This window comes from Zootoca vivipara, chromosome 6, assembly GCF_963506605.1.
Source record: "Zootoca vivipara chromosome 6, rZooViv1.1, whole genome shotgun sequence".
Taxonomy (NCBI): domain Eukaryota; kingdom Metazoa; phylum Chordata; class Lepidosauria; order Squamata; family Lacertidae; genus Zootoca; species Zootoca vivipara.
In genome coordinates, this window is record NC_083281.1 from 3,182,442 (window position 1) to 3,206,615 (window position 24,174).

The window sequence follows — 24,174 nt, forward strand, 5'->3', positions numbered from 1 at the left end:
AGAAGCTGAACGTTTTGTTTTCCGAACGCCGGAAACCCAGAAGTGAATGCTTCCGTTTTCGAACGCGCAGAGGAAGTCGAACGGCTTCCGAGGCGCATTTCTCCATCTTTCCCAATGGAAGTTTCCAACCGCCCATGGCGCCTGGGTTGTCGAACGTTTTGGAAGTCGAAGTTCCACTGTATTTATCAATACCTGCCTTTCCCCCTGACAGGTGTGTTACAAATTAAAAACAGGAATAGAAGGGGAAAAAACAAGAATGAAGAAAACCATTAAATATTGTTGGCACATGTCTGCCTCGAGAGACAATGGAGTGCACCTCAAGGGGTCAAACCGCTGTGTTAGCCGCACCCAAGTGACCTCCGCGGGGTGCAAGCCTGGGCTGTGTGTCTGGGGGTCCTGGGCCTCAAAGATGGGGTCCAAAGGAAAGCAGAGCAAGACGTTTGGCACCAGCTGGGCTAGAGGAGTTGCTGGAAGAAGGCAGACAAGGCGCCACCCAACTGGCTCTGGGACTCTGCTCCAGATTTGCGTATGGTTTACTTCTGAGCCTTTTCTTCCCCTCAAGGCAGCGGATGTTTTGGGTCAGAGATTTAGGATCCCACCGGCAGGCCCTCCTTGCTTGCCAAGCCTCACCTCAGCGACGATGAGTCGCTTGCGGATCTCTCTTGCGACAGCAGCCACCTCTGATGACGTCGGCAGGGCCTGGGAACTGCGGCCACCCAGAGAGAATCCGCCGTACCTTGCGAGGGCAGAAGGAGGAGAGGGTTAACCTTGTGGGGAGAGGGCCGTGGGGTACCCCCCCCCCAGAAGACAAGATATCTGGGCCGAGGTGGTCTTTGGAAGAGGAAACCTTCCCATGGGGAGCTCAAAAGGGTGCAGCCTCTTGTTAGCGGAGGCTGCATCTTGTGTCAACCAGGCTCATAGAATCGTAGAGTTGGAAGGGGCCCCTGGGGTCATCTAGTCCAACCCTCTGCAATGCGGGAATCTCAGCTCAAGCATCCATGGCAGGTGGCCCTCCAACCTTTGCTTAAAAGCCTTCAAGGAAGGAGAAGGTTGGTGGTTCAAGCCCCCGGGGTCCCTTCCAACTCTACAATTCTGCCCCTCCAAATGGGATCTCCCCTCTCGCCTACAACCAATGAGTGGCTCTGCTCGCCGTTGGCCCCGCCTCCACCTGTCATTGGCCCCACCTCCACCTACTGGGACTCTGTCTCTCTCTGCAATCCGCCCCACTAGCTCCTAGACCCATATCATCAGGATGAACACAGTCATCGCTCAACCCTGAATGGGCGTATTTCGAGACGCCCCGGAAACTGCCAGTTTCCGAGCCAGGAAAGGTTCGAGTGAATGAACGCCACTTACCGTTGTTCGTTGACCCATTTTTTGGTTCGTAATCTAAAAAACAGAATTAAACAAGATCAAAAGCGAGTTTGTGGTGAGCTTAACACGAGCCAACAGAGCGATGCAGCTGCGAAAAAGGCTAATGCTATTCTGGGCTGCGTCAACAGAAGTAGGGTGTCCTGATCTGGCGAAGGAATAGTCCCACTCTATTCTACCTGGGTCAGACCACACCTGGAATACTGTGTCCAGCTCTGGGTGCCACAATGTAAGAAGCATGTTGACAAGCTGGACAAGCAGAGGGTGACCAAGGGTCTGGAAACCAAGCCTTGTAAGGAACGTTTGAGAGAATTGGGAATGTTAGGCCTGGGAAAGGGGAGGCCAAGAGGAGACAGGATAGCCATCTTCAAATATCTCGACAGCTGCCAAGAGGGAACAAGGATTCCCATCCGTGGCTTCGAGTTTACCAGAAAGGAGAACCTTTCCGCACAACATTGTTCTTCGTAGCTGAGCCATGAATTGTCTGACACCATCACAAACACCCTTCATCTTGTGTCAACGTCCTGAATCCTGAACCAAACTATCCAGATCTCTATAAGAACGAGCATCAATTTCCCTGAGCAAGATGTTTTTAAAACGAACCACGGATTATCGTCTCAACAAGCTGAGGCCCTGTTTGCATGGCCTCAACAAGCTGAGGCCTTGAAGCAATTTTGACGAGTGTGTGTGTGAGAGAGAGAAGAGAGATGTATTGTCCACGTACCCTTGGCGGATGACTTTCGGGTAGGTCTTCACTAGGTAATCGGAGATGTTCCTCCCGGTGAGGTTCTGGAGAATGTCCCCCGTGTTCCTCTGCATCTGGAATGGGCAGTTTGGACAGGTCACCAAACCTGTGTCGCTGCAGCCTATTGCAGCTGACATAAAAAGTCAGTCTGAGGTATTTAGACCTGGAGAGTTTCATTTATATCTCACGGAGCCTAGGAGCAAAGACCTCCAGCTGCCACTCTTCCAAGAGGGCGGATTTGCAATATAATAGAATAGATCTTTATTGTCATTGTCCCCTTGCGGGAACAATGAAGTTTCTATACCTCTCATGAGATCTAAGGTTAAACACTCACATGTATGGTAGCAGAAAACAATGGCGAATTATCAACTCAAATTAGAGCTCAGAGTCCCTTAGAAAAAGGCAGTAACAACAACAACAACAACAATTTATTATTTATACCCCACCCATGTGACTCTGGGCGGCTCCCAACAGATTAAAAACATGATAAAACATCAAACGTTAAGAACGTCTCTAAGCAGGGCTGCCTTCAGATGTCTTCTAAAAGTTAGATAGCGGTTTATCTCCTTGACATCTGATGGGAGGACGTTCCACAGGGAGGGCGCCACCACCGAGAAGGCCCTCTGCCTGGTTCCCTGCAACCTCACTTCTTTCATTGAGGGAATGCCCAGAAGGCTGGACCTCAGTGGCTGAACGATGGGGTTGGAGGCACTCCTTCAGAGATACAGGGCCATTTAGGGCTTTCAAGGTCAGCACCGGCACTTTGAATTGTGCTCGGAAACGTCCTGGGAACCAATGTTGGTCTTTCAAGACCAGTGTTATGTGGTCTCAACGGCCGCTCCCAGTCCCCAATCTAGCTGCCGCATTCTGGATTAGTTGCAGTTTCCGGGTCACCTTCAAAGGTAGCCCCATGGAGAGCGCATGGCAGTAGTCCCAGCACGAGATAACCAGAGCATGCACCACTCTGGCCAGACAGTCTGTGGGGCAGGGAGGGTCTCTGCCTGCGTACCAGATGGAGCTGGGATACAACTGCAGTGGAATTTCACTAATACCATTCCAATTTCAGTGTGAATTAAACCAATTATACTTAACGCCAGCCTTTCCTCAAAGTGGGGTGGGGGGTCAGGCTTTACCTGAGGAGGCGGGAGCCCCCCAGCCGCTTCCGGGCAATCCGGGAGCATCTTCCGAGACTTCTGGGAGCTACAGACACAGCCTGGGGATGGGTTGGCCAAAGTCCAGTTGCCGTTCTCGAAAAACGAAGCCAGCGCCGGCGACACTTCCGGTGTCATGAAGCCCCGTTCGTAGGGGGCCACCGACGGGCACGGAGCCTTCCTGAAGCCCTCAAGGCAAGCAAAGAGGTCATGGGGTGTGTGGCCCCAGGTTAGTGGCCCCAGGGGAGCCAATTTGAATAAAATATGGGGGGTCAGGTAAGCTGCACCCCACATAATCGATCCCATGGCGGAGCACCCACCCACCCATGCCCATCAACCCCCATCAACGTTGGGGAGCCCTCAACCCCCTCAAACCATCCCTAGCTAGCAGGACCAGTGGTCAGGGATGATGGGAATTGTAGTCCCAAAACATCTGGAGGGCCAAGTTTGATGGTGTTTCCTGCTTGGCAGGGGGTTGGACTGGATGGCCCTTGTGGTCTCTTCCAACTCTATGATTCTAAGTTTGGGGGTGCCTGCCTTAAACACTGCTCTGTGAGGTACTCACAGCTCTGGAAGGTCCCTCACACACTTGGTCCCAAAGCCAGGTTCACGGAGAAGAGATTCGAGGAGCCGGGAGGAGCCAACATCCCCCAGGGAGTCGTCACTGCGGGGGGGGGGGGAGGAATAAGAAGGAAGGAAGGAAGGAATCTTTATTTGCATCAGCCATCGGCCAAAGCAATAAAACAACAATGTGATATACAAAGAATAGAAATGAAAAAATCGTCCCTCAAGTCCAGCTGAGGGCAAGACATTCAATCTTGCGAGAGTCGAAGCACGTCTATATTTTGGAATTGCTGGGTTATGAAAATAGGGTGCCAGAGAGTCAAAAGGGGAAGATGGAAAATAATCATGCCATGGGCAAAATGTCCTTATTGTGGCCAAGTCATTCTAACGCTCGATATCATTTAGGCACTGAAAAATTTGAATTGTTGCTTTACTAAAACCCAAAGTGAGTAGCTGTTGTGGTGATAAACCACCAGAGTGAAGTTTTTGATGGACAATTTTAGTCCAGGCGCTCTGGTGAAAATCTTGCAGCGCTAGAGATATTAGACCGGGGGGATTTGAGTTGAGGTGAAGCCAAAAGTTAAGTGTTCTGCGCCAGATCTGTCATTCTACCAAGGGAAGAGAATACAAGTCTCCTAACTGGTGGAGGAATTTTTCCAGACCTGTGGGGTTTGGTTGCCTTCCAAAAACCATGGAGGAAATTATTGCGGCCGGCAAGGTAGGGAGCAGAGGGCACAGAGAAATGACCATTGTCTGCAGACCAAAAAAGTTCACGAAAGATGGTCAAAACTTTTTACGTATGTGACCACAGCAGCCATAGTTCTGCATGCGCAGAAATGGCAAGGAGGCCAGGTTCCCACAGAAGAGGAACGGATTTTGAAGGACTACAGCGGCACCTCTGTTTACGAACGTAATCTGTTCCAGAAAACCGTTCCGAGTTCTGAAATGTTCAAAAGCCAAAGGGCGGTCCACAGAAAATTGAGAAAAATAACATGTACACGCAGTGGAAGCCATTCGACTTCTGTTTGAAAATGGAAACATTGACTTCCGGGTTTCCAGCGTCCAGTAACCGAAACATCCGACTTCTGAGACGTTCGAAAACCGAGGTTCCGCTGTATGTGAATGACGGCGAAAATAAAAAAGGCCCGAATGAAGGAAAAACATACGGAAGACTGGAGTTCTTTTCGGACTTAAATAAAAAATATTGTATACCACGACAAGGCCCAGGCGGTATCTGGTTTTCAGCATCGTGATGTATCAACCAGCTAAACATCGTGATATCCTGATAAATCACAATGTCTGAAATATGGGTGTAGAGCAGGCACCCCCAAACTTCGGCCCTCCAGATGTTTTGGACTACAATTCCCATCTTCCCCGACCACTGGTCCTGTTAGCTAGGGATCATGGGAGTTGTAGGCCAAAACATCTGGAGGGCCGCAGTTTGGGGATGCCTGGTGTAGAGGCACGGGCTGGCTTCACAGTTTTCCCTGGTTACGATTTTTGCATGGCACACAAACAATTCACGTCATATTGCCGGGTTGACAGTTATGACACCAATATCATGATACGGGCTTCAAACCAGTTTCGGACCGTTTACTGATATATCGCCCAACCCGGAGATCTTTCAATCCCCTGCAAAATTCAGGCCAAGCTCCCAGAGGCAAAGTTTCCAAAGGTTTAGTCCTCTCCAAGGAGGGGTTCTGAGCAGTGCCTGATTTATGTATAAGCTAAACAAACTATAGCTTAGGGCCCCAATCTCTTGGGGGTAGGGGCCAAAAAAAATTAAAGGAAAAAAACCACTTCCAAAATATAAGATAAAAAACCAATAAAATAAAACCTCCATACAGCAACCATGTTTTGTGTTGTGTTGGCTCCTAGGATGTAAGTCATGCTAGCCTGCTCCCTCAAATATCACTGGTTTGCTCCTTTCTATATATAGGGTGCCTACATTCTGCTATTTATAATTATTAGTAGTTGGCATCATATATTTGCACCTATTATTATTTCATGTTATAGCAAGTTTCTAGAGACTAGATCAGGGGTCAGCAAACTTTTTCAGCAGGGGGCCGGTCCACTGTCCCTCAGACCTTATGGGGGGGTGGACTATATTTTGGGGAAAAATATGACCAAATTCCTATGCCCCACAAATAACCCAGAGATGCATTTTAAATAAAAGGACACATTCTACTCATGTAAAAACACCAGGCAGACCCCACAAATAACCCAGAGATGCATTTTAAATAAAAGGACACATTCTACTCATGTAAAACACCAGGCAGACCCCACAAATAACCCAGAGATGCATTTTAAATAAAAGGACACATTCTACTCATGTAAAAACATGCTGATTCCCGGACCGTCCGTGGGCCGAATTTAGAAGGCGATTGGGCCGCATCCGGCCCACGGGCCTTAGTTTGGGGAACCCTTGATGGTGAGTCTTTGGAAATTGTGTTTTTAAAGGAACTTTTGTTATTGGCCAATGCCAATGTGTTACGAATAAAAAATCATTTTAAGTCATTTCACTATTAATGTACTTCTTCTTAATTGTATTTCAGGTCAACCATTACTTTGATAAAATACAGTGGTACCTCAGGTTAAGAACTTAATTCGTTCCGGAGGACTGTTCTTAAACTGAGACACCACTTTAGCTAATGGGGCCTCCTGCTGCCGCCGCACCGTCAGAGCACAATTTCTGTTTTCATCCTGAAGCAAAGTTCTTAACCCGAGGTACTATTTCTGGGTTAGCGGAGTCTGTAACCTGAAGCGTCTGTAACCCGAGGTACCACTGTACATATCTTGTGATGTGCAAATGGCTTTAGATACCTCTTAGGTCCATAAATTTACCATACAGTATAGATTCAACACACACAAAAAACCCAGCGACAATGTGTTGTTGGACCTATAAAGGGCCCCGTTACCTTCAGTAGCCGAGGGCCTCACCAAACCTAAATCCGGCCCTGGTTCTGAGACGCACCTGATGAAGGTATATTGAGGTCCGTACATCCAGGGTTCGAGGCGCAGAGGGGGGTACTTGCCGAATGGGGGTACGATGAGGCTGAAGAGGAGGGCGATGCAGACAAAGACGGCAGGAAGCACAATCTGCAAAAGGAGGAAGCGGGCAGATCAGTCGCAGGCAAACCTCTCCGGTCGCCTCGTAGAATCGTCGAGCACGAAGGGACCCCAAGGGTCACCCAGCCCAAAGGCAGGAATATGCAGCTGCCAACCGGAGAAGAATTGAACAATCACAGGCAACACGCGGTCAGTTGATGTACCTGTTAGGACCATTTAGCTGGTATTTATTCATTATTGGTTATATATACAGTCATACATCTGGTTACGTTCGCTGCAAGTTGCGTACATCATGGGATACGAACGCGCCGAACCCGGAAGTACCGGAACAAGTTACTTACGGATTCGGCGATTCTATTGCACTTTAGACTGAGATTAGTAATGTTTGTACACTATTGAAAGTATGCGTCAGGACATTGCATTTGTATAGATATTACAGTAGAACCTCGACTTACAGATTTAATCCGTTCCGAACGGACCTTTGTAAGTCGAAAAAAATCATAAGTAGAAGCCTATGGGGATTTTTTTAAAAAAAAATCCATAAGTCGAAGCAACCCCTATTAAAAATTCGTAAGTCGAAAAAATCCTATTTGCGCCGCATCCAAAATGGCAGACGGAGCTCCGTTCGTAACTCGAAACATTCGTACGTCGAGTCATTCGTAAGTCGAGGTACCACTGTATTTAATATTTTTCACTGTCTGTCGTCACGGCTTTTGTTTTGTGTTTGCAAGGGGGTTGGGCTGGATGACCCTCGGGGTCCCCTTTCCAACTCTACGATTCTGCAGGCCAGCCTCGAGAGAGACCCCCAGCTCCCCAGTTCGTCTCCCTCCCTCCCTCCCTCCCTGGCCCACCCTCCATCCTCTTCCAAACCCCCAACGGAAGAGGAGTCGGGCGTTATACTTGCGCAAGAATTCCCCTGGTGCTCCTCCGGGCGTAAAGGAGGCGCTTGGTGAAGAGGGCGCGAAGCTGTTGCCGCACCAGCGCCCAGCCCGCCAGCTGGTGGGAGGCTTGCACCCCCATGCCCCTCAAGAGGTCCGTCTCCTTGGCTTCTTCCGCTGCCGGAAAGAAGGGAGAGAGGGAAGCTGTGCAGCTGAAAATCCAGAGGGCGAAAACCCACTTCTAAGATAACGCCAGCCTTCTTTATTTACGGTTGCAATCAAAACTATTCAACACACACTCCCATTGCAAAGCAGGTTCGCCATCAAAACGTGTTTTTGTTCGACTCTCTTAGTCTAGCAGTTAATTCTCCCATTTCGGCTAAGTCCACTAGTTTGTTAATGGATTTGTGGATACTGCTGTTTCCTTCCACTTCGGTGCTTATAAAATCCTTGCCGCAGTAGTTCCATGCATAAACAATTTTATTTTCGGCAACTCTGGCCCAGTCAGACCTAGCAAAAAGAGGCTTCTGTGTTCCCCCTCTATACCGTCATTTTAAACTTCTTAATTAGTTTGTTACAAATAATAAAAGAATTCCTTCCTGTAGCCCTTAGAGACCAACTAGGTTTGTCATTGGTATGAGCTTTCGTGTGCATGCACACTTCTTCAGATACCATGTGTGCATGCACACGAAAGCTGATACCAATGACAAGCTTAGTTGGTCTCAAAGGTGCTACTGGAAGGAATTTTTAAATTTTGTTTCGACTACAGCAGACCAACACGGCTACCTACCGGTAATTAGTTCGTTGTTTATCATTTCCCAGTGAGCTTTTTGGGTTGGTTTGTTTTTTGCAAAGCAGGGCCGTCTTAAGCACCTTTGGCGCCCTGGCGCCGTGGTGCGACGGATCCCTCCGGCGCCCCCCGCCCCCCCCGTTTTCCAGCGCGACAGGCGGGCGGGCGGCCAGGCTCAGCGCGCAGCGGGGGTGCTGAGGGCGCTGCTGCGTGGCGGGTGGGTGCGCGGGCTTGCTGCGCGGCGGAGCGGCCGGCGGGTGGGCAGGCGAGGCTGCGTGGCGCCCCCCCCTGGCGGGCCAGCGCCGTGGCGCCCTGCGCCACCCAGCCTGGCCCTAAAGACGGCCCTGTTGCAAAGTTACTAAAAGTACCATCCGCTCATTTACATTTCCAGCATTCCAACATTCCAAATTTCAAAAGATTCCGCTGGAAGAACGTTTTCAGTTGCATTCGAAATTGTTCAAAACCCCTCATTACAAATCAGATTTGTAATCAAAATTTTGCAGACTTTCCAGCCGTTTGCAAGGAGCAAATCCAATCGGGGCCCCAGCAATAGCTCCGCACGACAGATGCTTCAAGCGGTTCCCCCAAATTCAGCTGGAAATGCAATTTAAGAACGAGGCTGGAGAACTTGCATTCATCACTGAATAATTTCAATTGCAACTGCGATTTATCATTGAATGATAAGCGTGAGGGATGCATGGCAACCATCAGCGCAATATTTGCAGGACGCACCTTGTTGTTGCAAAAGGAAATAGTTTTAAACTGCTTTTAACATGGCGTTCTGACTGCTGTAACCTGACCCCAGGACCTTGGGGTGAAGGACGGGATTAATAATAATAATAATAATAATAATCCTGCCCCCAAAGTTTTTTTTTTTTTTTACCTTTCTTACGTCCTTTGACTTAAGCGTAAAGGTGGAGGAAGGAAGGGGAGAAAGAGAGAGAGAGAAAGAAAGAAAGAAAGAAAGAAAGAAAGAAAGAAAGAAAGAAAGAAAGAAAGAACAGAAGGGAGAAGTTAGATGCATCTCAAGCCCGCCAGCCCGCCCGTCAGGATTCGCACCCAGGACTTCCTGTACGTTGAGAAGCAAGGGGCAAACAGAAAAGCCGTTCCTATTTCAACTCCCCTATCTGTTTCTGCACTGGTTTGAGATTTTCGATTTTGTTAAAAAGAAAGAAAAAGACCACACAAAGCACACGCAACGCATTTCTCCTGTGGCTCAGTTGGTAGAGCGTGAGAATCTTGCTCTCAGCGCCGGGGGTTCAAGCCCCACTTTGGGAGGAAGATTCCTGCATTGCAGGGGGCTGGGCTGGATGACCCTCGGGGTCCCTTCCAACTCAACAATTCCGTGGCTGCCTTTCCCCCTCCATGGCAACCATTTTGCGTGACGCCACACCTGCTCTATGGCAGCCATTTTGTGTAATGCCATTCCCCTTCTATGGCAGCCATTTTGCATGACGCCACACCTCCTTCACGGCAGCCATTTTGTGTTATGCCACATCTGCTCTATAGCAGCCATTTTGCAGGATGCCATTCCCCTTCTATGGAAGCCATTTTGTGTGACGCCACACCTGCTTTATGGAAGCCATTTTGTGTGATGCCATTCACCTTCCATGGCAGCCATTTTGCCTGACGCCACACCTGCTCTATGGCAGCCATTTTGTATGATGCCACTCCCACTCCATGGCAGCCATTTTGTATGACGCCACTCCCCTTCTAGGGCGGCCCTTTTGTGACTCTCTCAAAAAGCCAACTGCGGCCACTGTTGGGGTGGGAAATACTGGAAACACAAATCCGTTGACACTGCAGACAAGTTTCTACCCCAACAGGGCAGCGATCCTGGCGCTACAGAACTGAACCGCAGCAGATATCCTCTCCCAAGAATCTTGGTGGCACCCAAGAAGAGGGCGGCACAAAACCGACTTTTTCCGGAACCTTCCGGCACTTACCGGGCTCGGCGTCTGCTGCTTCCAAATCTTCGCTCAACGTCCGCAGGGTGTAACCAGAGGCCGGCGTGGACGTCCTGAGGTCGGCAGGGGCTGCCTCCGTGTCTCCTGCCCAGTGGTGAAAGAGGGTATCACCAAATTGGAAAATCGAATATTCCCAAAACTGAAAATTCGGACAGGGTTGTGCTTTTGGGGGGTTTTTTGTTTGTTTGTTTCCTTGCTCAAAATTGTTGAGCAAAGGTAGTTGTGAATATCTCTGCAAAAAAAAACTATTGAGCCTTTTTTCTATTTATTATTATGATCATCATCATCATTATTAATTCATTTATTTATTATTGTTATTATTAATTATTATTTTCATTTCTCTACCGTTTTATATTATTAAGGGGGGGAATCAAAGTGGTTTAAAAGGCAAAGGGACCCCTGACTGTTACATCCAGTCGCGGACGAATCTGGGGTTGTGGCGCTCATCTCGCTTTACTGGCCAAGGGAGCCAGCGTTTGTCCACAGTTCTTCCAGGTCATGTGGCAAGCATGACTAAGCTGCTTCTGGCGAAACCAGAGCAGCGCACGGAAACGCCGTTTACCTTCCCGCCGGAGCAGTACCTATTGATCTACTTGCACTTTGACGTGCTTTCGAACTGCTAGGTTGGCAGGAGCTGGGGCCACGGTGCCACCCACGTCCCAAAGTGGATTACAGCATATGAAAACATCCACTAAAACAATCCAGAAATAACGTTCCGGAAGAAAGTCAAATATGATGTATATACGGTCAAAGCGACGTTAATTTGCAGAAAACCAAAATATCACCTTACAAGATTTCAAAATATAAAACGTGACATAGGAGGTCAACTACGGAATATGTATTTGACACAAACGAAGTATTTTTAAAAAAGAAAAAAAACTTAAACATTCCAAAAGAAAACGGTGAAGTCAAATATAAGATGTCTGGGAATAGTTTCGGAGATTTAATAAAAATTATATGCAGTTGTCGGGACCCAGGTGGCGCTGTGGGTTAAATCACAGAGCCTAGGGCTTGCTGATCAGAAGGTCGGCGGTTCGAATCCCCGCGACGGGGTGAGCTCCCATTGCTCGGTCCCAGCTCCTGCCAACCTAGCAGTTCGAAAGCACGTCAAAGTGCAAGTAGATAAATAGGTACCCCTCTGGCGGGAAGGTAAACGGCATTTCCGTGCGCTGCTCTGGTTCGCCAGAAGCAGCTTTGTCATGCTGGCCACATGACCCGGAAGCTGTCTGCGGACAAACGCCGGCTCCCTCGGCCTATAGAGCGAGATGAGCACTGCAACCCCAGAGTCGGAGACGACTGGACCTGATGGTCAGGGGCCCCTTTACCTTTACCTTTATATGCAGTTGCAATCGAAATGATTCAACCCCCATTGCAAGTCAGGTTTGTTATGAAAAAAATTGCAGGTTTTCAGCTGTTTGCAAGGAGCAAATCAAAACTGCATTTTCAGCCGAATTTTGGGAGACCCCTTGAAGCTATTTCAGTGGCTTTCATTCAATTTGCAAACAGCTGAAAGTCTGAAATTTTTGATAACAAACCTCTGTGTGTGTGTGTGTGTGTGTGTGTGTGTGTGTGTGTGTGTATTCAAAAAAGAGTCAAGGGGATGGAGCGACTGCCATGTGAGTGAGGCTTGCAGCGTTTGGGTTTTTTTGTTTTGTTTTGTTTTAGTTAGCGAAACGGTGAGTAGAGAAGTTGAGAAATTTATAACGAAAGTGAATGGAGAATTATTATTTTTCTCCCTAAATGCAACAACGAAACGAATAAACCCAGCTTGGTCTCAGAGCAAAATATTTGGAGATTCACATTTCCCAGTCTGGAAATGCAAGTCTCAAGAGCACCTTTAGCAAATTCCTACCCCTCCAAGTTTCTAGTCCTCAGCATTGACAGACAGAATGAATGAATCTTCATTTGCGTCAGTCATCGGCCATAGCAATAAAACAACGACACGATATACAAAGAACAGAAATAAGAAGTCAATTACAATCATACTGCGGGTTAGAGACGCTTCAGGTTGCGTCTTTTCGGGTTGCGCACTGCGCGAACCCGGAAGTACCCAAATGGGTTACTTCTGGGTTTCGGCACTCGCGCATGCACAGAAGCACTAAATTGCACTTTGCACATGCGCAGAAGCGGCGAATCACAACCCACACATGCGCAGGCACAGTGCTGCGGGTTGCAAATGTGGGTTGCGAATGTGCCTCCCGCACGGATCATGTTCGCAACCTGAGCGTCCACTGTATATAAAATTCATTTTAGAGTTTGAATCAATAGTCAAATAGTGGACCTTATTCTGATTGATTGATTGATTGATTGACAGACAAGACAGCTGGCCTTCACGTTACCTGCGACATCGACACTGGTGTCTTCTGCCACCTTCAAGAAGATCTGGGGGGGAAAAGCAAAATTATGCTTTAAAACGGGGGTGTCTTTTGGGACCCAGGGATCATAGGAACTACTTGTAGGCACCACAAAATGCCCATATCACAGACAGGAAAACGGAGGACATCTTTAAAAGAGGAATGGATTAACAATATAGATTTAAACCTCCGGGAGAAACTCTGGAAAAATGATTTGAAACTGACATTAGGAAGAACTTCCTGACAGTAAGAGCTGTTCGGCAGTGGAATTTGCTGCCAAGGAGTGTGGTTGAGTCTCCTTCTTTGGAGGTCTTTAAGCAGAGGCTTGGCAGCCATCTGTCAGGAATGCTTTGATGGTGTTTCCTGCTTGGCAGGGGGTTGGACTGGATGGCCCTTGTGGTCTCTTCCAACTCTAGGATTCTATGATCTGCGTTTTACTGAGAAAGAACTGCTCTTCATTATTTACAGACACAGAGGCTGATTACTTTCTTGCTGCTGATCAAACTCTGCTGATTTGAATTGGAAATAAAGGTTTTTAAGAACTTGGCAGGAGGAATACGCACGGAAGCGTACTGAGCAAGTATCCTGACGCAGGAAAGAATTGGCACAGATAGCGGGCAGACAGGTTTATCTTACCTCCTGCCCCAGCATGCATAGCTGCCAAGTCTCCAGCCGAAAAAACAGATTTTTTTTGTTTTTCCCCGGTTTATTCCGGTGCGGCGGCCATTTTGGAACTGGGCGGAGCATCCTCAGAAGCGACTTTTGATGCTGCTCTGCCCAGTTCCAAAATGGCTGCAGCTCGACTTCTGGTGCGGCAGCCATTTTTGAACTGGGCACAGCAGCATCAAAAGTCACTTCTGAGCATGCTCCGCCCAGTTCCAAAATGGCCGCTGTTTAACTTCCGGTATGCTACTTTCGGTCCGGTCCCTTATTTTTCAGAGAGGAACTTGGCAGGTATGAGCATGTTGTGCCGTATCTTTTTCAATATACGCCATAGTTCACGTTATCACATTCATTATCACTACCACAGTGCCACTGTCATGTATTTATATTATTAGCCTGCCGTGTTGCTTTCCGGATGGTCGGATTGTTCTGTTTTGCAACGCGGGGAGATCCATTTTTCCCGTCTACCAACCTCTTCCAGGCTGGTGTTGGAAATCCCGTACCCCGAGATCCCCAGCTCCGCCAGGCGGGCGTCCAGCTCCCGGAACAGCTCCCCGAAAGTGCCGTCCTTGGCCCCGCTGTACGGGAGGACGTAGAGGATTTCCTGGCAGATATCCTCCGCCAGCCGAGACCCCGGGACCAGTTTTTGGATCACGGCTGTCAGCTGGGCCACATCTGCACAAAAAAGGAAAAGGAAAAATGCGGAAGGGTTTCGTGGCAGTCATTCACACACACACACACACACACACACAATCCCAGAGAATTCGACGTCACCCCATTCGGGGCGGCGTTCCCCATCCGCGCCCGTCACCGGCACATGGCGCTTTGCCAGAATTTGCACCTGTGCCCTCGCTGTTCTGCTCGCTGCCCAGACCGGTGTCACAACTTCTTTCCGAATCGCTGTCCGCCTGGAGAGGAGGAGGAGGAGGAGGAGGAGGAGGAGGAGGAGTTGAAAGGAGCAGCCTTTGATGAGTTTGAGTTTGACTTCGATAGAACTTTTTAAAGTCCCTTGTATTAAGGCGGGTAAAACGGTTTCGAAATTGGATTGTTACGAATATAAGGGGCTTTGGGGACATGCATATGAACAAGCAAAAAACAATGGCGCCAAGACGGGGAAGTGGAGGGAAGTCAACTGAGTTAAGATTTATTATTTGAATTTTTGTTTGTGATGGTAATAATAATAATAATAATAATAATAATAATTTATTATTAATACCCCGCCCATCTGGCTGGGTTTCCCCAGCCACTCTGGGCAGCTCCCAACAGATAATTAAAACATTTAGAAAATTTAGAAGACATCTGAAGGCAGCCCTGTTTAGGGAAGCTTTTAATGTTTAACAGACTATTGTATTTTAATATTTCTGTTGGGAGCCGCCCAGAGTAGCTGGGGAAACCCAGCCAGATGGCCTCGGTCCAGTATACCTGAAGGAGCGTCTCCACCCCCATCGTTCAGCCCAGACACTGAGGTCCAGCGCCGAGGGCCTTCTGGCGGTTCCCTCCCTGTGGGAAGCAAAGCTACAGGGAACCAGACAGAGGGCCTTCTCGGTAGTGGCACCCGCCCTGTGGAACGCCCTTCCATCGGAGGTCAGGGAGATAAACAACTACCTGACATTTAGAAAACACCTAAAGGCAGCCCTGTTTAGGGAAGTTTTTAATCTGTGATATTTTAATATATTTTTACTATTTGTTGGAAGCCGCCCAGAGTGGTGGGGGAAACCCAGCCAGATGGGCAGGGTATAAATACTGTAATAAATATAATATAATATAATATAATATTATTATTTTGTCATTATAAAATTAATAAATTGTATTTCAAAAAGAGAAAAGAAAGCCCAAAAGGGAGCTTGGTGTCCCCCCCACCAGCCCCCCTCCCCGATCACCCCATGTACCCCAATAAACTGAAAGCTCTCCTTTCAGAGAAAACCACCATCCTTTTTTTGCTGTTGCTCAAATTTACCTTTTTGCAGGAGCTGGGACGCGGGGTGGCGCTGTGGCTTAAACCACAGAGCCTAGGGCTTGCCGATCAGAAGATCGGCGGTTCGAATCCCCGCGACGGGGTGAGCTCCCGTTGCTCAGTCCCAGCTCCTGCCAACCTAGCAGTTCGAAAGCACGTCAAAGTGCAAGTAGATAAATAGGTACCACTCCGGCGGGAAGGTAAACGGCGTTTCCGTGCGCTGCTCTGGTTCGCCAGAAGCGGCTTTGTTATGCTGGCCACATGACCCAGAAGCTGTACACCAGCTCCCTTGGCCAGTAAAGAGAGATGAGTGCCGCAACCCCAGAGTCGTCCGCGACTGGACCTAATGGTCAGGGGTCCCTTTACCTTTACCTACCTTTTTGCTGGTGAGGGCTGCCACCCCATTAGCGCCTGCCGGGTGGTGCCCCCTGCCTGCCTCCCTCTTCACCAGCGTCAGGTAGTATCCCGTGCCCAGCTTGGTCTTGAGAAAGAGCGAGGACCCGCAGCAGCAAAGGCGGCCCTGGGATATGATGGCCACCCGGTCACCCAGGAGGTCGGCCTCGTCCATGTAATGCGTCGACAGGATGACCGTCCGGCCTGGCATTGGCGGGGAAAGAGGGGGGTGCGCTCTTTGAGCAAGCGGGTCGGATTCAAAAACACACCTTTCCTAGTTTAGCTCAGAGGCACCTAACCTTCGGAACACCCTGCCACTTGACCTCAGGCAAGGCTCCTTCTCTGGGCTCCTTTCTGCACCGGCTAAAAGCATTTCTTTTTTCGACGAGCCTACTAAAATACGTGGGCTAGGAAATATACTGGCAGACTGGCAAAAGAGTGCCTCTGTCTCTGCAGATCAGGGCCTAATGAAGATTTTGCACATTATCTTCTACATATATATAAAAGTAGTGAAGGTGCATGTGTGTTATTCTGCACTTTTCTCCCACAAGCACTTACCCGATCGTCCTGAAATTTGGCTACAACCTCAAAATCACATGTAAGCAGGTAATCATGCACTTACACTGACCAGCTGACACACCTAAGACAGGTAAAAACCTGTATTTGTGGTCAAATAATTGCGCCCTCCAGTGGACATTCAACAAGCAACGGACAAACATACTCCCACAATCCCTCACGCCCCGGAGACCACGCCTCCAACAGAGAGCTAACCGCCCCGAGACCAAGCTGCTCCTCGGGGAACCAAGGCCGCCTCGGAGATCGCACAGCTAGTACCTGCATGAAATTAATTAGGGGCGACTTGCTCTACTACACCTGTGGGTCAAAATGCACTAAGCAAACCATCCCCACTCCATCCATCTCCAAATAAAAACCAAATAAATCCCCCACAACTCAGACCTGTACGGTACTTCAGCAGGAGGTCCCAGATGCCACGGCGAGAGTAGGGGTCGACGCCGGCCGTCGGCTCATCCAGAATCACCACCTTGGAGCCCCCCACGAAAGCAATGGCCACAGACAGTTTGCGTTGCATGCCACCTAGAAAGACGAACAGTTCCTATTTTCACAGGAGAAACGTTGGAGGGGATGGAATAGGACATCCCTATTTTCACGGGAGAAATGTTGGAGGGGATGGAATAGAACATCCCTATTTTCACAGGAGAAACGTTGGAGGGGATGGAATAGGACGTCCCTATTTTCATGGGATAAATGTTGGAGGGGATGGAATAGGACGTCCCTATTTTCAGGGGAGAAATGTTGGAGGGGATGGAATAGGACGTCCCTATTTTCATGGAAGAAACGTTGGAGGGGATGGAATAGGACATCCCTATTTTCATGGGAGAAATGTTGGAGGGGATGGAATAGGACGTCCCTATTTTCATGGGATAAATGTTGGAGGGGATGGAATAGGACGTCCCTATTTTCATGGGAGAAATGTTGGAGGGGATGGAATAGGACGTCCCTATTTTCAGGGGAGAAACGTTGGAGGGGATGGAATAGGATGTCCCTATTTTCATTGGAGAAATGTTGGAGGGGATGGAATAGGACATTCCCTATTTTCATAGGAGAAATGTTGGAGGGGATGGAGTAGGACGTCCCTATTTTCACGGGAGAAACGTTGGAGGGGATGGAATAGGACGTCCCTATTTTCACGGGAGAAACGTTGGAGGGGATGGAATAGGACGTCCCTATTTTCACGGGAGAAACGTTGGAGGGGATGGAATAGGACGTCCCTATTTTCACGGGAGAAACGTTGGAGGGGATGGAATAGGATGTCCCTATGTTCACGGGAGAAACGTTGGAGGGGATGGAATAGGACGCCCCTATTTTCATGGGAGAAATGTTGGAGGGGATGGAATAGGATGCCCCTATTTTCACGGGAGAAATGTTGGAGGGGATGGAATAGGATGCCCCTATTTTCACGGGAGAAATGTTGGAGGGGATGGAATAGGAGGTCCCTCTTTTCATAGGAGAAATGTTGGAGGGGATGGAATAGGACGTCCCTCTTTTCATAGGAGAAATGTTAGAGGGGATGGAATAGGACGTCCCTATTTTCACGGGAGAAATGTTGGAGGTGATGGAATAGGATGTCCCTATTTTCACGGGAGAAATGTTGGAGGGGATGGAATAGGACGTCTCTCTTTTCATAGGAGAAACGTTGGAGGGGATGGAATAGCACGTCCCTATTTTCACGGGGGGAACGTTGAAGGGGAGAGGCCCCGTTCATTCGTCTTCCCTTAGGACTCCCCCTCCTCCTCCCCCATATCCTATGACCCCCCAAACTCACCTGACAGGTTCTTGGTCTGATCTCGCCTCTTGTGGGGCAGCCCCACATCCTGGATGATCTGTTCCGTCTCCTTCCGGACTTGCTCTCCAGAAAGGCCCTTGAGGCGGCCGTAAAACCAGATATGCTCTTCCACGGTCAGGCTGGAGGGGGACGGGGAGGTTTTTTTTGGGGGGGGAGATGCAGGAGAGAGAGAGAGAGAGAGAGAGAGAGAGGGAGAAGACGTCAAGAGGATGCTAAACACTCCGCAGCGAAAACGCCATGGGCCGGAAAATAGATCTGCACACCAGACCTTTAAGCTTCTCTGTATGCTGTCTGTTTGCCGTAATAAACGGCGATGTGCTCTATTATTGCAATGCGTTCTACGTAGGTCCGCCTCTGAAGACGGTTTGGAAACATCAGCCGGTGCAGAAATCAGCGGCCTGGTCGCTCACCGGACCGGCTAGACAGCTTGAGCCTATCGCACCAATCCTGGTCCGACTGCACTGGCTACGAATCCATTTCCGAGCCCAATTCCAAGTGCTGGTTTGGACCTATAAAGCTTTAAATGGCTCAGGACCTCAAGACCTCCCCGTATGAACTGACCCGGACCCTAAGATCATCATCCGAGGCCCTTCTTCGTAAGCTTCCTCTGTGCGAGGTCCGGAGGCTGAATACACGAGAACAGGGCCTTTTCCGTGGTGGCTCCGTTTCTGGGATGCTCTCCCCAGGGAGGCTCGCCCGGCACATAATTTTAGGCACCAGGCGAAAACGTTTTTCTCTAACCAGGCAGATTAACACCCTATCCTTTTAAACCGGGGGCCGCTGGGAGGGTTTGTTTTTGTGTGTTTACCCTGCAAACCACCCCATGTCGCTCGAAACCGAAGAGACAAAAGGACGATAAAATAAGCAAGTTACATGTCGAAGAGGACGTTGTGTTGAGGACAGACGCCCATCGTCCTCCGGATGACGTCCATGTCGGAACAGATGTCCCTCCCCATCACATACGCCGTCCCGGAACTGGGGGGCAGCAAGCCGGTCAGGATGGACCTAGGATGTCACAAAGAGGCAGGGAGAAATGATCGATTCAGCACCCAAACTTAGCTCCCAGCTGTTGTGCAACAAGTCGTCTTTAAGAGGTCAAACCAGGGGTCAGCAAACTTTTTCTGCAGGGGGCCGGTCCACTGTCCCTCAGACCTTGTGGGGGGCCGGACTGTATTTTGAAGGGGGGGATGAACGAATTTCTATGCCCCACAAATGACCCAGAGATGCATTTTAAATAAAAGGACACATTCTACTCATGTAAAAACACGCTGATTCCCGGACCATCCGTGGGCTGGATTTAGAAGGTGATTGGACCGGAGCCGGCCCCCGGGCCTTAGTTTGCCTACCCATGGGTCAAGGAAATGGGTGCCTTTGAAAACGAATTGTTAGAGGTGCACCTGCTAAAGACATTGTCGTTTATAAAAGGCCATCTAGTTACTTAGACAGGTGGTTCAGTATATTGCTGAATTTATTGCATATTTATTTCACAACATTTACATGCCTCTCGGTTGTAAGGGGGCGGTTTGGGAAGTCTCAAAGTGGTTTATATCTTCTAAATGTTTCATTTTTAATTGAAAACACTTCCTTTATTTTACTTCAATATAAGGTTGATTATAGGGAACAGAATATGAATTGGAAATAACCAGGAAAACTATGCAGCGACAAGGGGAACAGAAAGGAAAGCCGGTTTTTCGAAAGATCGCATTAGATTTCTTTTTTATTTGTGGCTGATTTGTTACGATGTGGAATATCAATTAAAAAACGTTTTGGCAAAAGAAATAAGACGCTTGTCTTAAAAAACATTAAGATAAATTCAACAGTGTGAATAAGTTTTGATGGATGTAATAATGGATGCCGAATGGTTTAGTTTTTGTAAAATATGCAGGGATTTATGATAAGCAAAAGGAAGTGTGGAAAGAGAAGAAGAGAAGTCGCTGATAATTTAAGGATGCTTAAATGACTATTCTAAATTGTAAAACAGAAAATTTAATAAATATTATGTAAGAAAAAAGAAATGAAATGTTTGCCGAACAAGCTATTGCTTTATCTCTCGTTAACTGCTTTGGGTGTGTCTGTATGTTAAAAAAGCAGTGTATAATTGTTACAAAATAAATAAAAATAATGAGAGGAGAACTAACATCTTCACGCAGAGACCATTTTTAGCAGGAATGTGCTTCCTCGACAGATGGCGTTCGGCAACATCTGGAGGGCTAAAAGTTCCCCAATCGTGGAAAATACACAGAGACTAACCTCCGGGTCAACTTACATTGTGGTCGTCTTCCCGGCCCCGTTATGTCCCAGGAAGGATGTGATCTGGCCCTCGTAGAAGTCGAGGCTCAGGCCGTTGACGGCAATCTTCCCACCGCTGTGATAGATCTTCACCAGGTTGCGGATCGAGACCCCCACCTTTAGGTGGGCGGGAGGGTCCTCCACGATCACTGCGGGGAAATGAGCCGTCGGGTCAGGAAGCTGTGCGTCCTCTACATTTCCGCACAAATGTGCATTATGTTCCGTTCCGTTCCATTCATGAGACGCATCCTTGAAGCACAGGTAAAAGCAAAGGACCCCTGGACGGTTCAGTCCAGTCAAAGACGACTCTGGGGTTGCAGCGCTCATCTCGCTTTCAGGCCGAGGGAGCCAGCATTTGACCACAGACAGCTTTCTGGGTCATGTGGCCAGCAGGACTAAACTGTTTCTGGTGCAACAGGACACCGTGACGGAAACCAGAGCGCACGGAAACGCCGTTTACCTTCTCGCCGCAGCGGTACCTATTTATCTACTTGCACTTTTTGGAGTACTTTCGAACTGCAAGGTTGGCAGGAGCAGGGACAGAGTAACGGAAGCTCACTCCGTCGCAGGGATTCGAACCGCCAACCTTCTGATTGGCAAGCCCTAGTTTAGACCACAGCGCCACCCCGCGTCCCTCCTCGAAGCACAAGGCATCGGCCGCCAGAAAGCATCAAAACTCTTTCGTCTATGCAATGGGGGTCAGGAACCTTGAACCCGGCGTCGGCGTCCAAAGTGGATGTCCCCCCACAGGGGCGGGGAGAACCAGGACGATCCCAGGGGGCGGTAGGAGCCCTGAGGTTCGTTGAATAAAAATAACGGGGCAGTGGAAACATAAAGAAAGGAGAACATTTCGGGGGGGGACGTTTGTACATTTCATCTGTTGCGTAATGGCACCGCTAGGTTGCAGGGCGGTCGAAATATAGATTAATAATAATAATAATAATAATAATAATAATAATAATAATAATTTATTTATACCCCACCCACTCTGGGCAGCTCCCAACAGAATATTAAAAACACGATAAAACATCAAACATGAAAAACGTCCCTAAATGTACAAATTTGTCTCAGCATCTTTCTGTTTCTTCGCTTAAAGAAGGTAGATTTCCATCAGGGCGCTGGGTTCCCTCTCTCTTTTTAAATCTGTTGTCTATTTCTTCCTCTTTATTTCTCACTCTCCCTTTCCTTTTTCCCTGCTTCTCTCTCTCTCTCTCTCTCTCTCTCTCTCTCTCTCTCTTTTTCTGTGTTCTTATTATATTTACTTCAATGTTTTAGTTTTGGACAACCCTACCCCCGATATTTGATATTAAGTTTTGTTTTTCTCTTTAAAAATCCCAATAAATTTGGGGTGGCATGTTAATAGTATAGGTACTGGTTATTCAAGGGACCAGGCAGCGTTTGCCTCCCAGTCGTCTAAGACCATGTAAAAGGGCTTTACGGTTTTGTTTCGTTGTTTTCTCAGTTCCACAAAGCACTGAGAGATACGGTTGCTGCACAGGCTGCAGGAGGCTGCCCTCGAAAGGAGAAAAGAGGCAAAGGGGCCACGCCAAAAAAGGCCCCGCAGAATCAACAGCGGCTTTACCTTCGGCAGAGTTGAGAGAATTTGTAGGGATGGGGTGCGGGGAGCCATCGCCCGAGGCCTCTCCGAACCAGTAACTCTTCTGGAATGGAAAATTCCACGGCTTGGGGATCCCATATTGGCCTGGAACACAAGCAGGAACAGTAAACTGGGGCGAGGACAAAAAAAATCAGGGTTGCCATATTTTGAAGAGCGAAAAAGAGGACACGTTTGCCGACTTCTGCTTTTAACTACAGATCAGCTCTCATTCTAAATACCCCTCCTATATGTAGGCTTTAGAACAGGCATCCTCAAACTGCGGCCCTCCAGATGTTTTGGCCTACAATTCCCATGATCCCTAGCTAACAGGACCAGTGGTCGGGGGAGATGGGAATTGTAGTCCAAAACATCTTGAGGGCCGAAGTTTGGGGATGCCTGCTTTAGAAGCTGTGATAAATTGCTAGTAGCAATGTTCTTACCTTCCTTTTCTCTTTTTTTAGTTTTTTAATTAAACTTTTCAAATTTGTACATTTCATTAGCTTTACAATCAATTCAACATTTCAAAATTTGACTTCCTTCCCCCTCTTCCTGCGGTTCCTTAAATGTATTTTTTAAATATCCAAATTAACTTACTGTACTCATTTATTCATCTTCTTTAAATATATACTCTTATGTAACTGCAGGCTATTACAATAATCCTGCCAGTGCTGTTTTTTTTATCTGTTTACAATTTATCTGTAAATATTCAATAAACCATTTCCATTCTTTTATTTAAAAAAAGTTCATCCTGATTTCTTATTATTCTGGTAAGTTTTGTGCATTTCTGCATATTCCATAAGTTTTTGTATCCATTCCTCCTTTCCTGGGACTTCTGCTTCTTTCCACTTTGGGGCAAGTAAAACTCTTGCTGCTGTAGTAGCATATATAAATTTCTACACAATTCTGTCCCTATAATTCCCAAAGGAAAGAAAAATCTTTGGGGCAATGTTCTTAACTTTCAAACAAAAAGATTATGATAATGCATATTGCTCATGAAAGCTGGGGTCATGTTCACCTCTTTGTGAACATCAGTGTGCACAGAACAATTTATTAAACCAGAGACCCAATTGCAAACATGCGCTGGATTATGGAGAAAGCTAGAGAGTTCCAGAAAAAACATCTACTTCTGCTTCATTGACTATGCAAAAGCATTTGACTGTGTCGACCACAGCAAACTATGGCAAGTTCTTAAAGAAATGGGAGTGCCTGATCACCTCATCTGTCTCCTGAGAAATCTCTATGTGGGACAAGAAGCTACAGTTAGAACTGGATATGGAATAACTGATTGGTTCAAAATTGGGAAAGGAGTACGACAAGGTTGTATATTGTCTCCCTGCTTATTTAACTTATATGCAGAATTCATCATGCGAAAGGCTGGACTAGATGAATCCCAAGCCGGAATTAAGATTGCCGGAAGAAATATCAACAACCTCCGATATGCAGATGACACAACCTTGATGGCAGAAAGCGAGGAGGAATTAAAGAACCTTTTAATGAGGGTGAAAGAGGAGAGCGCAAAATATGGTCTGAAGCTCAACATCAAAAAAACCAAGATCATGGCCACTGGTCCCATCACCTCCTGGCAAATAGAAGGGGAAGAAATGGAGGCAGTGAGAGATTTTACTTTCTTGGGCTCCTTGATCACTGCAGATGGTGACAGCAGTCACGAAATTAAAATACGCCTGCTTCTTGGGAGAAAAGCAATGACAAACCTAGACAGCATCTTAAAAAGCAGAGACATAACCTTGCCGACAAAGGTCCGTATAGTTAAAGCTATGGTTTTCCCAGTAGTGATGTATGGAAGTGAGAGCTGGACCATAAAGAAGGCTGATCGCCGAAGAATTGATGCTTTTGAATTATGGTGCTGGAGGAGACTCTTGAGAGTCCCATGGACTGCAAGACGATCAAACCTCTCCATTCTTAAGGAAATCAGCCCTGAGTGCTCACTGGAAGGACAGATCCTGAAGCTGAGGCTCCAATACTTTGGCCACCTCATGAGAAGAGAAGACTCCCTGGAAAAGACC

The 24,174-nt window shown here is 47.8% G+C and overlaps 1 protein-coding gene across 1 annotated transcript in view; it reads right to left on the minus strand.

The window, feature by feature from the left end:
* Positions 1-24,174, minus strand: part of ABCA7 (ATP binding cassette subfamily A member 7) — a 95,616-nt gene that overhangs the window by 24,144 nt on the left and 47,298 nt on the right. Inside the window, exons 18-34 of the mRNA XM_060275313.1 lie at positions 22,136-22,255; positions 20,531-20,702; positions 19,138-19,269; positions 18,244-18,383; positions 16,857-16,994; positions 15,883-16,103; positions 14,394-14,460; positions 14,025-14,227; positions 12,875-12,917; positions 10,515-10,619; positions 7,801-7,955; positions 6,806-6,930; positions 3,833-3,931; positions 3,250-3,448; positions 2,096-2,190; positions 1,357-1,389; positions 631-736 (exon numbers count right to left, since the gene is read on the minus strand). Coding sequence (XP_060131296.1) covers positions 631-736; positions 1,357-1,389; positions 2,096-2,190; positions 3,250-3,448; positions 3,833-3,931; positions 6,806-6,930; positions 7,801-7,955; positions 10,515-10,619; positions 12,875-12,917; positions 14,025-14,227; positions 14,394-14,460; positions 15,883-16,103; positions 16,857-16,994; positions 18,244-18,383; positions 19,138-19,269; positions 20,531-20,702; positions 22,136-22,255 — 2,153 coding nt within the window. The remainder of the gene's footprint in view (positions 1-630; positions 737-1,356; positions 1,390-2,095; positions 2,191-3,249; positions 3,449-3,832; positions 3,932-6,805; positions 6,931-7,800; positions 7,956-10,514; positions 10,620-12,874; positions 12,918-14,024; positions 14,228-14,393; positions 14,461-15,882; positions 16,104-16,856; positions 16,995-18,243; positions 18,384-19,137; positions 19,270-20,530; positions 20,703-22,135; positions 22,256-24,174) is intronic.